The sequence below is a fragment of the Phalaenopsis equestris genome, unplaced genomic scaffold (genome assembly GCF_001263595.1).
Source record: "Phalaenopsis equestris unplaced genomic scaffold, ASM126359v1 Scaffold000174, whole genome shotgun sequence".
Classification (NCBI taxonomy): Eukaryota; Viridiplantae; Streptophyta; class Magnoliopsida; order Asparagales; family Orchidaceae; genus Phalaenopsis; species Phalaenopsis equestris.
In genome coordinates, this window is record NW_018164616.1 from 388,244 (window position 1) to 401,832 (window position 13,589).

At 34.3% G+C, this 13,589-nt stretch overlaps 1 protein-coding gene across 1 annotated transcript; it reads left to right on the top strand.

Annotated features, from left to right (window-relative positions):
* The first annotated feature begins 426 nt into the window (after positions 1-426).
* LOC110022225 (30S ribosomal protein S9, chloroplastic) lies at positions 427-12,216 on the top strand. The gene is made up of 3 exons (XM_020721056.1): positions 427-851; positions 9,569-9,857; positions 12,062-12,216. The coding sequence occupies exons 1-2, from the start codon at positions 489-491 to the stop codon at positions 9,854-9,856; spliced, it is 651 nt and encodes a 216-aa protein (XP_020576715.1). The 5' UTR covers positions 427-488; the 3' UTR covers position 9,857; positions 12,062-12,216.
* Positions 12,217-13,589: the final 1,373 nt, after the last annotated feature.

Genomic DNA, 13,589 nt, shown 5'->3' on the forward strand with positions numbered 1-13,589 from the left:
ATGTTATTTGTGCCTTCGTATTGCGGTGTTATTAGTGTAATGGTAGGGTGTTATTGTTATTAAATTGTGGTTTGACGGTAATATTATTAGTGTCGGCGTATTGTGGTATTATTGTGATACAAAAGTGATTGTTTGTGGTGTTATTAGTGTAATGATATAGTGTTATTATCATACAAATGTGGTTGTACAGTAGTGTTATTCATGCCTTAATATTTTGGTGTTATTAGTTTAATGGTCTGCACATAAATGTGATTGTATAGCTGTGTTATTCGTGTTATCATATTATGATGTAATTGTAGTTGTATTGTAGTGTTATTAGTTAATAGAATTTACATTTTTATTCATAAGCTGTGTAATGATTTTTTGGAAGAGAGATAGGTAAATACATAAAAAATTGGTGCTTCTTTTTGTAAATTTCCGAAAAACTATCCATCATTTCGTATCCACTGTAGTCGAAGCAAAAAGAAGCAAGCAAGCAGAAGTGGAGAATGGCGCTCGCCCTCTCCTCCCTAATCCCATCCTTCTCTGCTCTATCCTTCTCTTCTAACATCTCCTCAAAGCCACAGACCCTCTCGGTGTCTAGATCTCGCCTCCTCTCCGATGCGTCGCCTCTGCGGAAGCGCTTATCCCACTCCGCGACAGTCGCCTCCTCCGCATCTATGGCCGCTGCCTCCATCTCTCCGGTTCCCTACCTTGAGGGAATGAGCCTGGAGAAGTACGTGAAGTCGAGGCTTCCTGGAGGGTTCGCTGCCCAGAAGATAATCGGAACCGGGAGGAGGAAGTGCGCCATCGCTCGCGTCGTCCTTCAAGAGGGCACGGGCAAGTTCGTCATCAATTACCGTGATGCCAAGGTTTGAATTGTTTTCATACGCTTGATGCTGGCTGCTGAGTATGAGGTTTTTTGGCTCCGCCCCATCTTTATCGAATTGTTGTACTTATAGCCGAAAGCGTATTTCGCTTGTTTAATTGTGTGGGTGGAGACTATATACTCGCATGTTCTTGTTTGATGAGAAATAGATAACGAGGAGAAAAGTGTGAAACAGAGGAATGCGCATGTTTTTGTTCTTTTGGTAATGGCACATAATGAGTCACAACCAAAGTAAAAGAAAAAGATAATCTTCCATGAAAGTGTGTTCTTTATGGTCTTGAAGCCATGGAGGAGGTGGGTATGGAGTATAGCATTTCTATCATACATTTCTCTTATATATCAAAATTTTGGTATGCCTAATTTATGAGGACCTAGCAGGTGAGAGCTAGATATGATTAAATTCTAGAAAACATGATGGTAATATGAGTTCCCATAGTTTTTTAGGGTATATTTAGCTTTAATTATAGATTTAAATAAGATATGGGATTGTAGATGCCCGAAATTGACAATTTGAGAACTTGGCAGTTAGAAAGTGTTGCTAGATGAAAGAGGGATGAGATGATAGTAAAGGGGCAAGAACCACATGTCTAGGTCATAATTCCTGAGGATTTATACAATTATATGCCTACATTCTTTCCTTCTATTTAAGCTTTATTTATTTGCCTACAAGAGAATTTTAAGTAATGGTTGTTGTTGCATATAGCCTTGTTATGTCCTGGGCTTCTTGGTTTAGGCTCAGAGAGCTTATGACTACTTGGTTTGTTGATCCTCTTCATCCCACTCATGTATGGGACTGGGACTAGTTGTGTTGTGCTTTATGAGATGGACCCTGTAGCATGAAAGAAAAAATGAATTTTTACAGTTTGGTGCCTCGTAAATATTGGGCTCGGTTAATAGCTACCTACGCTAGAGTTACTCATAACAATGAAGCTAGATCCTTGTTGAGTAGAATGACTTTGAAATTATAATTCAAGAGATTCATCATGGACCTTGGATGATTATGATTACTATGAAGAATATGATTAAATTCGAGCCCATAAATACTTTGTGTTGAAGGATGGATGATAAGAGTTTTGGGCATGTTTCTTTGTTTTCAAGTTGAAGATCTGAATAAGATGTGGGGTGATTAGTATGTTTGGCTATTTGGCTCGATTTAAAAGTAGAAAAAGTGCTTCAAGCTGAGAATTGGTCAATAGGAAGTTTAGCTTTTGCCTATGGTCAATTTACGTTCAAGTTAGTAGTGATAAGAGTAGAAGGTGTTGTAGTGGAAGGAGAAGCCATAGCCAAAACAGCATAGGCCTCCACTACTCTGGATAAGTTGCAGCTCATCATCATATCAAACGGTGGCACTCTTCCACCTCCTTTGTAATGGTTTCAGCAGGTAGGACCACCTTAGAAACACTTGAACCTTCATCCCACACTATATAAACCACACTGCACTCATGTATTAAGTGGATCTTTCAATTCCTGTAATGAAGCAAATCTGATAGCATTAATTTCATCTTTCCCCTTTCCATCTTCCGTTCTTTGCCTGCCCGTTGTTGCAGGTCTTCATGATATCAAAGCAGCGATACCTTGTGGTTCCTTAAAATATTCTTTTTTTTTCGTCTAGATTCTTCTTCTCTCCCAATTATGGCAGATTCTATCAATTTTGAAGCTTAAAATTGGCTACCACATAACTCTAGATGAGTAATGTCTCAATCCCTTTTCAACTCAAGTTCTTAACCTCAAACATATGGTTTATGATCAACATTCAGCTCTCCACCGATAATCATCTTTTTTGGTGATCTCAAATCCTCAAACTATTCAAGACAAATGGATTTGAGAGATATCTTGATGGGTCATGCTTAAAACATGATCATCAAATTACCAGTGAGAATGGTAATTTCATTCCAAATCCTTCTCACAACACTTGGATGCTTGTAGATCAAAGCTTATTTTCAGCTCTCTTATCCACCATTTCACCTTCACTCTTGCCCTATGCTCTTAACCTTGACTCTTGCATGGAAATTTGGACAACTATAAAGTGGCGTTTGCAATCTTCCAATTGGTCTCGGATCATACAACTTAAAATGACTTGCATCATATTTTAATGAATGATTAATCCATTGTTCAATATCTTTCTGAAATTAAGAACATGGTTGATGCTATTGATGTAGCAGGACCTCCTCTTGATCCGGAAGGCATTCTTCTCTACACTCTTAATGGCTTGCCCTATTCGTATCAAGCATTTAAAACAGTCATTCTTACAAACATGCAGCCTATCAGTTTGGTTGACTTTTATTCGCTTCTTTGTAGTAAAGAAGTTAACCTTGTTGCTGAAGCCACAAAAGAGCTTACATTTTTCATTTTTGGTGACTCTCAAATTGCTCTACCTACGGTTAAAGGACACGACAAACCATTCTCTAAATCAGGGAACTCTACTAGAGACTGCAATACACCATCCTTCAGGGGCTCGTATAAAAACGCTCGCTTCGATTATAACTCCATAGCGGATGCCGCCTATCTACTACGACTATCACATGTGAAATATATGCTAAAGTGGGACACTCAGCTGTCGATGTTGGCATCGCACTAATCTAGCTAATCAACTAGATCCTCGAGCTTACATGGCTACTCAATCTTCATCCGAAGAGATTGGATTCTAGATTTAGGGGCAATGTCCCATCTTAATTCCAATAGTGATTATCTAAATCATTCCCAGCCTTACATTAGCTCCCAACAAATTAGACTTGGAAATGGGCATGTTTTACCTATTGCTCACACCAGTAATAGAGTATCACTCACTCCCAGTCCTGAGCTTAATCTATCTCCCTTATTAAATGTTCCAAAGATCTCTCACAATTTGTTTTTAGTTCATCATCTCACCAAACCTAACTCATGTTCAATTATCTTTGACAACTTTGGTTTTGTTGTAAATGATCTCACGACCAACAAAGTTCTCCCCCAAAGTCCATCTCTTCAAGGACTTTTTTCTGTTAAGTCTTCAGCATCATCAACTTCAAATCACATTGCTTTTCTCAGCTCATCCTCCAAATCCACCCTTTGGCCTCAATTTGGGCATCTATCTCCCTCCACACAACAAAAACTTCTTCATCATCTCGGCTCCCACAAAATCTTTGGCTCAAGGATACAATTAAGAAAAAGGTTTGGATCATAATGAAGCCTTTAGTCTCATTGTCAAATTTCCATTTATTTGTGTGTTTCTCACAATTGCTTCTTCAAATAAATGGAATATCCGTCAACTTGATATCTCAAATGCATTTTCGCTTATTCAGCTAGATGAACTGGTCTATATGAAACAACCATCCGGGTTTGTTGATCCTCTTCATCCCACTCATGTATGCAAGCTTCAAAAAGCTTTCTAGGTTCTAAAACAAGCACTGCGCCAATGGTTTGCCACGTTTACCACTTTTCTACAATCACTTGGTTTTTAAACCTGTAAAGCTGATGCCTCTCTTCTGATTTATTGAAATCCTACCATAGTGACCTATATATTTGTATACGTGGATGATATACTCATTTATGGTACTAATGACAATGCTAGTCAAGACATTCTTGTTAAGCTACCAAATCGATTTCATATGAGAAACTTTGATTCTATACACCAATTTCCGAGTATACATGTGCAACACACGTCATATGGACTACATTTGAATCAAACTTGATATGCGCAAGAGCTCCTACATTGGGACGGTATGCTTGACTGTATATCAGTCCTTAACTCCACTTCCTACAAAGTTCCATACCGAAACTGAACAATCTCCATTATATTTGCAGTCTACCTTCTATAGACGCTTAGTGATATCTCTGCAATTCCTCATATTAACCGGGCCTGACATTGCATATGTTTTTAAAAATCTTTGCCAATACATACATCAGTCGCACACCACACATTTTCAGCTTCTGATATGTTATATTAAGGGCAAGCTATCTTATGCCTTACCTATATATGCATCCCCCCTTTTCTTCAATCCTTTTCTAATTTTGATTGGGCTGGAGATCCCCCAAACCGAAAATCTATCACTAGGACTTGCTCTTTGCTGGGTAAAACATTCATTGTCTGGGGTGTTAAAAACCAATCCATTGTCGTTTGTTCTCCTACGGAAGCTAAGTATAGAGCTCTCGCTACTACTACAACTGATATTATGTGGTTAAGAAGCTTTCTTCGAGATATTGGTATTCATGTATTTTCATGTACATCGTTTTTTTTTTGTTACAATCTCTATGCTTTGGCTCTAACAAACAATCCAGTGCTTCATTCTCAGAATAAACTTATTGCCATTAATTTTTATTTTATTCGAGATTACATCAAGTCAAATGACGTTAACATCAAGTCAAATGACGTTAACATCAAGTCAAATGACGTTATTGTTCACCACATAAACTCACAAGTCTAGATAGCAATATTTTCACCAAATCACTTCCCGTTTCTCGGTTCCAACATATTTGCAACAAGCTTACAGTCCATGATTGGCTATCAGCTTGAGGGAAGTTGATAAGTATGCAGAAGTTGTTGTAGTGGAAGGAAAGGCCAAAACCGAAAGAGCTTGGGCCTCCACTACTCTGGATAAAGTTGCAACTCATTATCATATCAAATGGTGACATTCTTCCACCTCCTTTATAACGGTTTCATCAAATTAGATCACCTTAGGAACACCATAATCTTCATCCCGACACTATATAAACTGCATCGTACTCATGTATTAAGTGGATTTTCCAGTTCCTGTAATGAAGCAAATCTGATAGCATTAATTTCAGCTCTCTCTTTTCCATCTTCTGATCTCTGCCTGCTCATTGTTGCAAGTCTTCAAGTAGAGAGTGGCTATATGCCTCAACCGAAAAAATTCTTTGGAAGTAACTTCATCCCAAATTCAAAAGTGGAAAAGTGCCTTTCCTTCATTTGTGAAGAACTAAAAGGCCATTGAAGCAATTATTGTCCGCAAAGTTCCAAATAAAATCTGGAACTTCTGTCCTTAAATGCAAATGGTTTAACCTTGTTTGAGTGGGATGTGATTCAATCAGTCTTAAAGGAAATTCAAAATAATATTTTATTCTACTGATTAGGCAAGCTTAAGTTTACTAAGATGGATTTGCGGTTTATAAGAGTGTGGACTTGTTATATTAAAGAAATGGTGAGAGTAACATTGTTATGTGCTAGACAATTCTCAACAATAATGAAAAATTGAGTCTTAGATTAATCAAAATGCAACAAGCGTAGGGATAGAATATATAAGACATAATGAGATTTGTAATAGGGAAAACCTAAAAAGAAAAATTTATGGGACTTGCTTCAATCAAAATAGTCCACCAGATGATTATTGTCACAGAGTTTTACTCTTCTACCTAATTGGATAATCCCTCTGTTGTTATTATAGGTATTGTCAGATGACAACATTAATTGGCTAAGGCGATAGCAATTTTAAGATATTAGTCATGCAATAACAGCTTGGGGCTATTAATCAGACAACAACTTGAAGTTAGTAATTAGAAAATAATAGTCGTATGATAGTAGTTAGGCTATAACAACTGTCGGTTTTGGTTGAAGATAATTAGTGGTACTTGTCTTCAAGCTCTCTTTGCAACTAAAAACTTAGATCTCAACTCGCTCTTCTCTCTCAAGTGAAAAACAGAGGTCTATTGATACTTTTTAGAATGGTATTTTGTTAAATTTGGCTCCAAAAAGAAGCTCTCTTTGCAACTAAAAACTTAGATCTCAACTCTTTGGCTCCAAAAAGGCCATATCTAACTGTCTGTGTTGATTTATTTGATCATAAATTAGTTTTTAGCATTTAAATACATTAATAAACTCAGAATTGGGTGATTTTGGGCTCTTTAGATTCCTCTAGTTGAGACGCTCGATTTAATTGTAAGCATACTAAATTTGGAGATTATTTAACCTTTCAATCAATATTTTGTAGTTTTTAATTATTCTTTAAATGTTTGATTTGTGCTCATTTAAACTTTAGATAGAGTGACTTTTGTTCTCGTTGAATTTGTATTATGGAGAAATTCAATTTAACTATAAATTTATTAAAATCAGAGCTTGTTTGATCTTGAATTTGGCTATGGAAGCTGTCATTCAAAATTCATTGAGATTCGTATCTAATCAGGTGAACTTTTTTGTGATATCTCATACATCGTTGAGGATAAGGTAATTACTAGTGAACATAATGATGGGAGTGTTATAATAGAGGGCAGGCGATAAACAAATAAGATTGATGAATAAAATTATTATGAAATAATGAAGCAGAAAAGCTTATGCCTAGGCTACCATGGAGAGAAGTTAGCAACACGATTTGCAGAAGATAAGAGTTAGCACATGATTTAGGAATGAAATGAGAATGAAGAATCATAAAGTTGATCCAAAATAGTTGGGATAAAAATAATAACGTGGATGAGGTTATAGTGGGCTTATCAATTGTAATGCACTAGTCCTCTAATGAACCATTGATTAATTTGTTGATTAGGAAATGCTTCACACATATCATGGACAAATGCAATGTTCTAATTGAATTCTTTTAAATTTGGAATAAATTACTTAAATGTGAGATAATCTTATGCAAGCAAATTACTATTTGAATGCTAATCTTGTTGATTATTGAATAATTTTCTCTTGACTGAAAATCACCTCACCAATCATTAATTCCTTTCTTATCACCAACGCATTCTCCTATTTAATGTGCACTAACTTGCTCAGCAAGCATATATTTTTTCATCAGTAAGGAGCGGGTGAGTGGTCGGCCAATTAACAAATCCACTAATAATGACATAGCTTGTTCAAGAGGATAAAAAGTTTCCCTTTTATGCTTTGTTTTGCGGTTGCTACTTTCAACATGGTTTCATCTGATGCAGCCCACACAATTATGTCTAACAGATTAAATAATTACCCGATCTTTTCTTTGTTTGGATTTAGGGGTTAAGATTATAAGTGAGTTAAACCTAATTTCATCGACAATAATATATCATTGTAATTTTTTATATATGCCTATAAATCTATTTACATCTCATATATAACCGTGAAACAAGCATGAAAAACTTCCATCTTAGCATGGCCTGCTGTTTAATGAATTACTCAACATTATGTTTCTTTTATTTAGAACCTTGAATAAGCTGTCTCATATGCAACAAAAAGCAGATCTTAAGCGATTGGATTGATTAAATGTTGAATTGATCTTCATTTTGTTGTGTTTATTTTAGATGGTGTAAATTATTTAGACTGCTCTTGAAACTATTAAATGATTTTATGCTTTACTCTTTTTATCTTTCTGTTTGAGATTTGAAATTTGTTATTTTTATTTCCATGTTTGTGTGAACTCATTGCTTAAATATATGTTAATTTTTGTAGAATTTTTCGTTGGTGATAAATCTCAAATTTCAACTATCAAATATCATTAAAGTTATGATTATATGATGGCAAACTAGGTAGGTTTTACTTCAACTTTTTGGTCGGATTCCACTTTTCTTTATTTCTCCTTTTGTTCTCATCAATCTTCTATTTGCTTATATCTCAAATTCAACAGTTCACATATTTTTTACAATGAAGTGTTGGATGGATTATTAAATCTTATTTTAGTGATGATTATATAAAGGAGAACTTGATCAGCCTCTTTTGCCCCCTTTTTTGTGATTCCATTTTCCTCTTTTTTTTTCTTGTTCCTCTCTCCTCTTCTTCTTCTTGTTTAGACCTTACATTCAACAATTCACATAACTTCTCCATTGAAGTGAAGTTGAGTTTCAAATCAATTCATGTAATTAAAGGTTAACTTGCAAGATAATTTTTAACAGGTAAGAACAAGTTAACAATTCTGTATTGAAGAGAAAATAATTCGTATTTAAAAATATGAAAGTGAAAATGAATAATCATGAATAAATAAAATAAGGTTTTATTGAATCAGTAGATATTAACAACATTTAATCAAAGAAACAAAAACTAATAGAAAATTTTCAACAGCATCTGCAATAATTAGCCCAGAACCCAACGCATGTCTAAGCTAAAATTTATTACTAGGGTATAAATATTGAACCAAAAAATTAATTATTGCTAAATAATCCAGTCTTTTGGTGATTGCTCTCCAGTTATTTTGGTAAGATTGACTCAAAGAGAAGCTAAAAACAAATGAGTTTATCATGTAAATATTCAACAAAATAAAAAATAATTTTTATAAAATTTTTTTTGAACAAGATTTATAGAAATATTTCTAGCCTTGTGGCTAATCTATCCCTAGTTATCTAATATTCACTTATAATCCATCCAACATTTGTGTTTTCATTTGTGCTTTATTAATGCATGAAAGAGTGAAGAATGTTACCCTCCATGTTTTCTCTTTTCTAAATAATTTCCAATTTATTAAAACCTCATTAAGAAAATAAATAATATTTATTTACTGATATTATCCTAGTAGTACGTGCATGTTCTGAAAAGAACAATTGCAACTGCTGATGAAATTGGGCATTGCTTTTAATTTAACTGCAGCCAATGATGAAATTTAATCTGGTTTCTAATTTTAGAATTTCAAAGTAGGATGAATATCTTGATGACTAAAATCAACATCAATAACCAACTGTCACCCATAAAGACAAAAGTGGTTAATAATGAACAGACCCTTGTGAGGAAGCTGCATTAGAAACATTTATGTGCACATTGGTTGGGCGGGGGAGTTCTGGAATTATGAATGCCATTTTTTTTGCAATATGCAGGAATATCTTCAAGGCAACCCTTTATGGTTGCAGTACATACGCACCCCTTTGGTCACACTTGGGTATGAGACCAACTATGATGTGTTCATCAAAGCTCACGGGGGCGGGCTTTCAGGTCAGGCGCAGGCAATTTCTCTTGGGATTGCCCGCGCTTTGCTCAAGATTAGCGAAAACCATCGGGCTCCTCTGAGAAAGGAAGGTCTTCTCACCAGAGATTCTCGAGTTGTTGAAAGGAAAAAAGTTGGACTGAAGAAGGCTAGAAAAGCACCGCAATATTCGAAACGTTAAGGTAGAATTTTCACATTTTTATCGTTTTGTAATCTATTGTAACTGGATAACATGCAAAAAATAGAAGTTTTGAAATATGGTTTTAGCTGCTTAGCAATGAATTGTATCCCGAAATTGTTTGAATCTTCACACATATAATTCGTGGTGGGACCAAGATTTCTAATGTTCAGGGATGCAAGTACTCAACTAAATTTTATGGGTGCAAGATTCTATGGTAAATATTATTGCAAGAGAATTTAAGAATAAAATTGTCAAGTTATACTTAACTATATAAAACTTTCTCAAATCCAGAGGTTGAGAACTACCCCCAAACCTTCTAATTCCACCACTGACAGTACTGTAACTTTGTAGCATAGTAGGAGCATTCATTATATATGAGAGATTCCAAGTGTTTTGAACTTATATTTTTCATGTTGAAAACTACATTGCTACTCACTTGGATGAAAAGATGAAGAAGTTTGAGATGTAATGTTAGATTAGCAACTAATTGTAAAGCTTAAATTAAAATAAAAATCAATAAATGATTTTTTTTTGGGTTGAAAACCTTTTTTATTAATGGAGGAAAAAGTTTGGGAGTTGATGTTAAATTAACAACTAATTATAAAGCTTATATCAAAAAAGAAACAAAAAACCAATGATCAGATTTGAAAATTTTTTTTGTTAAAGGTCATTTGGTTTCCTTGTATTACTAGGCTATTACAAAAGTGATGCGTATGTTTTCAAAATTTTGATGTTTAATTGGATGAGAAAGAAATGCTATCTAAAGTTTTTGATGAATTCAAAACTAACCAACAACAATAGCAGCACAATTTTATCTCACCAAGGGTGCGTTTATTTCGGTTGTGGTTGGACAAAATCTCAGTTCAAAAGCTGTTGTAGAAAATTTGCTCTTCAAAAGATGATGTTTCGAAAGCAATTTTTTTGTTTGAAAATTTCAATTTTGAAAGTGTTGGTTGTAGATAAATATCTGAAGTAACCTTATGCTCATATTTTATAGAATTCATAATTTTTATAAATGTAAGTAATTATCATATTTAATTGAATTATATCAAACAAACAGAAATACAAAGGTAAACAAAAAAATTGGGAAGCCACACCTCATGAATTATTAAAAATTAGAAAGCTTGTTTGGAACGAAGCAGTGAAAATTTCAAAACAAACACCCGAATAATCTGATTCGGCTTGGAATGGGGGCCAAAAAGCTGAAACAAACACACCTAAGTAGTATCGGCTACATGAATCCTTTTTCTCCATTGTTTCCTATTGAGTGGCATTTTTATAAATTAAGATCATTTTTTATACAATATGCTCAAGTACTTTTAGCTCTACCTGTACCTTTATTAAGATAACTTGAATCTAAAACATCTACTCTCCTAACCAGATCATCAGATGACGGCATTTAATGTGACCAAACCATCGAAGACAACGCTTTCTAATTTTGTCTGCCACTGGAGCTATACACTAACCCTTCATGAATACATTTGTTATACATTGTCTCTAAGTGTCAAGCCACTCATCCACCTAAGCATTCTCATCTCAACAACACTTAATTTTATGCTTCTCTTTTAAATGCTAGCATTCTAGGCCATAAAGCATTGTAGGTTTCACCACCATTTTATAAAATTTTCCTTTTAAGTCTAAGCGTTACTTTTCTATCGCACAATCGGCCCGATACATTCCTTCACTTCAACCAACCAACTTGAATTCTACCAATAACATCACCGTCTATATCACCGCCATTTTGAATAATAGGCCTGAGATATCTAAAAGATTCACGCCTATTAATAGTTTGATCACACATAATTACAACTCTATCATGAATTCAAAACTCACCATTTAGTTTAATTTTTGTGAATTCAAAGCACATCGTATTTGGTTCATTTTTAAATGCACCTCGCAAGCCCTAGCTGTCGGCAACTGTCGTTGCCAGCTAACTAACTTCTATCATTGGGCATTATATTATATTTTGCTTCAATTCAAACACAATAATAAAATCGTTTTATTTTACATACAATCAAATAACTTTAAAATATTTTAAATTGACCATATTTCAGTCACATTTCATTCATTTTACTCTTCATTTTTAACTTGTGCAGCACTGATTTCAATGTAATAATCTTAACATGATTGACTTTTTATCATATTTTAACTGCAGCACCTTATTAAACTCGCATCCTACATTCTTTGTTGTTATTCTTGATGCAGGCTAATCAAGCGATGCTTTTTCTGCTATGCTGTTCATCTACTGCTTCAATCATTTTGTTTCCTTCTGGTTTTTAGCCGTTGGGTTTGTAAAGTTGTGCCCTTTGGAGCTTAAAATGGACCTTGTTCATGGAGTTAAACAAAAAAAAAAAAAAAAATTCATAAACTGATTTTCATACTGTCTTGAAATTCTGTTCTGTAGAGAAATTCTGCAAATGAGACTAATAAACTGGCAATTGAGTTTGATGCAGAGAGATAACTGGAGCAGTTATTTCAATGGGTGAAAAAAATTATCTGTTCAAGTTGGACTACGGTGTCAAAAAAACGAAAGGGCCATTTACATGCATGCATCCCAATTCCTTTGTATTTACATGACATCTAAACTTTAGTTCTTACATTTATACCACCCAATTTTTTTTATCTCATATCAAAAGTGTCACTATTTTTTACTTTTAAAAAGTGAAATACACATTTCCATGCATGAGTAAAGTTGCATGCATGTAAAATTTAAATTTTTGATGTCAGATATGTAAATGTGTAAGAATTGAGTGGTATGTGGATCTTCCGAGACAATATGAAAAAAGAAAAAAAGAAAATGTAGAGTTGGCTTGTTCTGATCTTGATTTTGGCTGGGCTGGTTATAATTGGCTGTTCTGACCTTGTTAGTTGCATTTGGCTCATTGATGCTTGACACAAAAACTAGATATCAGTAAACTTTGGTTGGATCTTTAGTGTTTTCTTGTATTCTCTATCATATTTAGCTCTATTTATATATGCAACTCAATAATTTGTGTAAAATTGTTTTGTTTTTGTTTTTGTTTTTTTTTTTTTATGTGATTTCATGTCAATTAGTTTTGTTTTGGTTTTGTTGTCTTGAAATTTTGCTTCTTATTGTCGTCCTACAAAATAGAGTTAGCACGCCCTATAACATGCAAAGGAAATCAAAAGTGAAATTCTGTTTTCTTATCTCCACAAAACTTGCAATACAGAAAACTATTAGCATAAATTCATGTTTTCAGATTTATTAATTTTATATAGTCAATAAATTTTAAAAGAGCCAGTCAAGATGACTATAGCACCGTCATCCCGAGGCCGTAAAATATTTAGACTACGTGCGGAGTCCAATGAAATTACGCTGTGGAGGTGATCGGCCCGGTAACACAAGGGAATATTCCCCTCATGTTATTCAGGTGTTATTGTGTGTTATTCGCGTGTTATTTTGTGTTATTCAAATGTGTTATTATAATGCCGGGAATATTCTCAGAACATAATAACACCTAAATAATATACAATAACACATGAACAGCACACAATAACACTTGAATAACACGAGGGGAATATTTCATTGTGTTACCGGGTCGATCACCTCCATGACATAATTTCATTAGACTACGCACATAGCTCTACGTGCGGAGTCCTGATGTAGTATTTTTTCGGCCACTTTATGAATTAAAATCATTTAATTCATGCAAGAAATTATCAAGAATATTTTATATTATTTTGAGTTGAGAAGTTCGGGGTAGAGAGGACA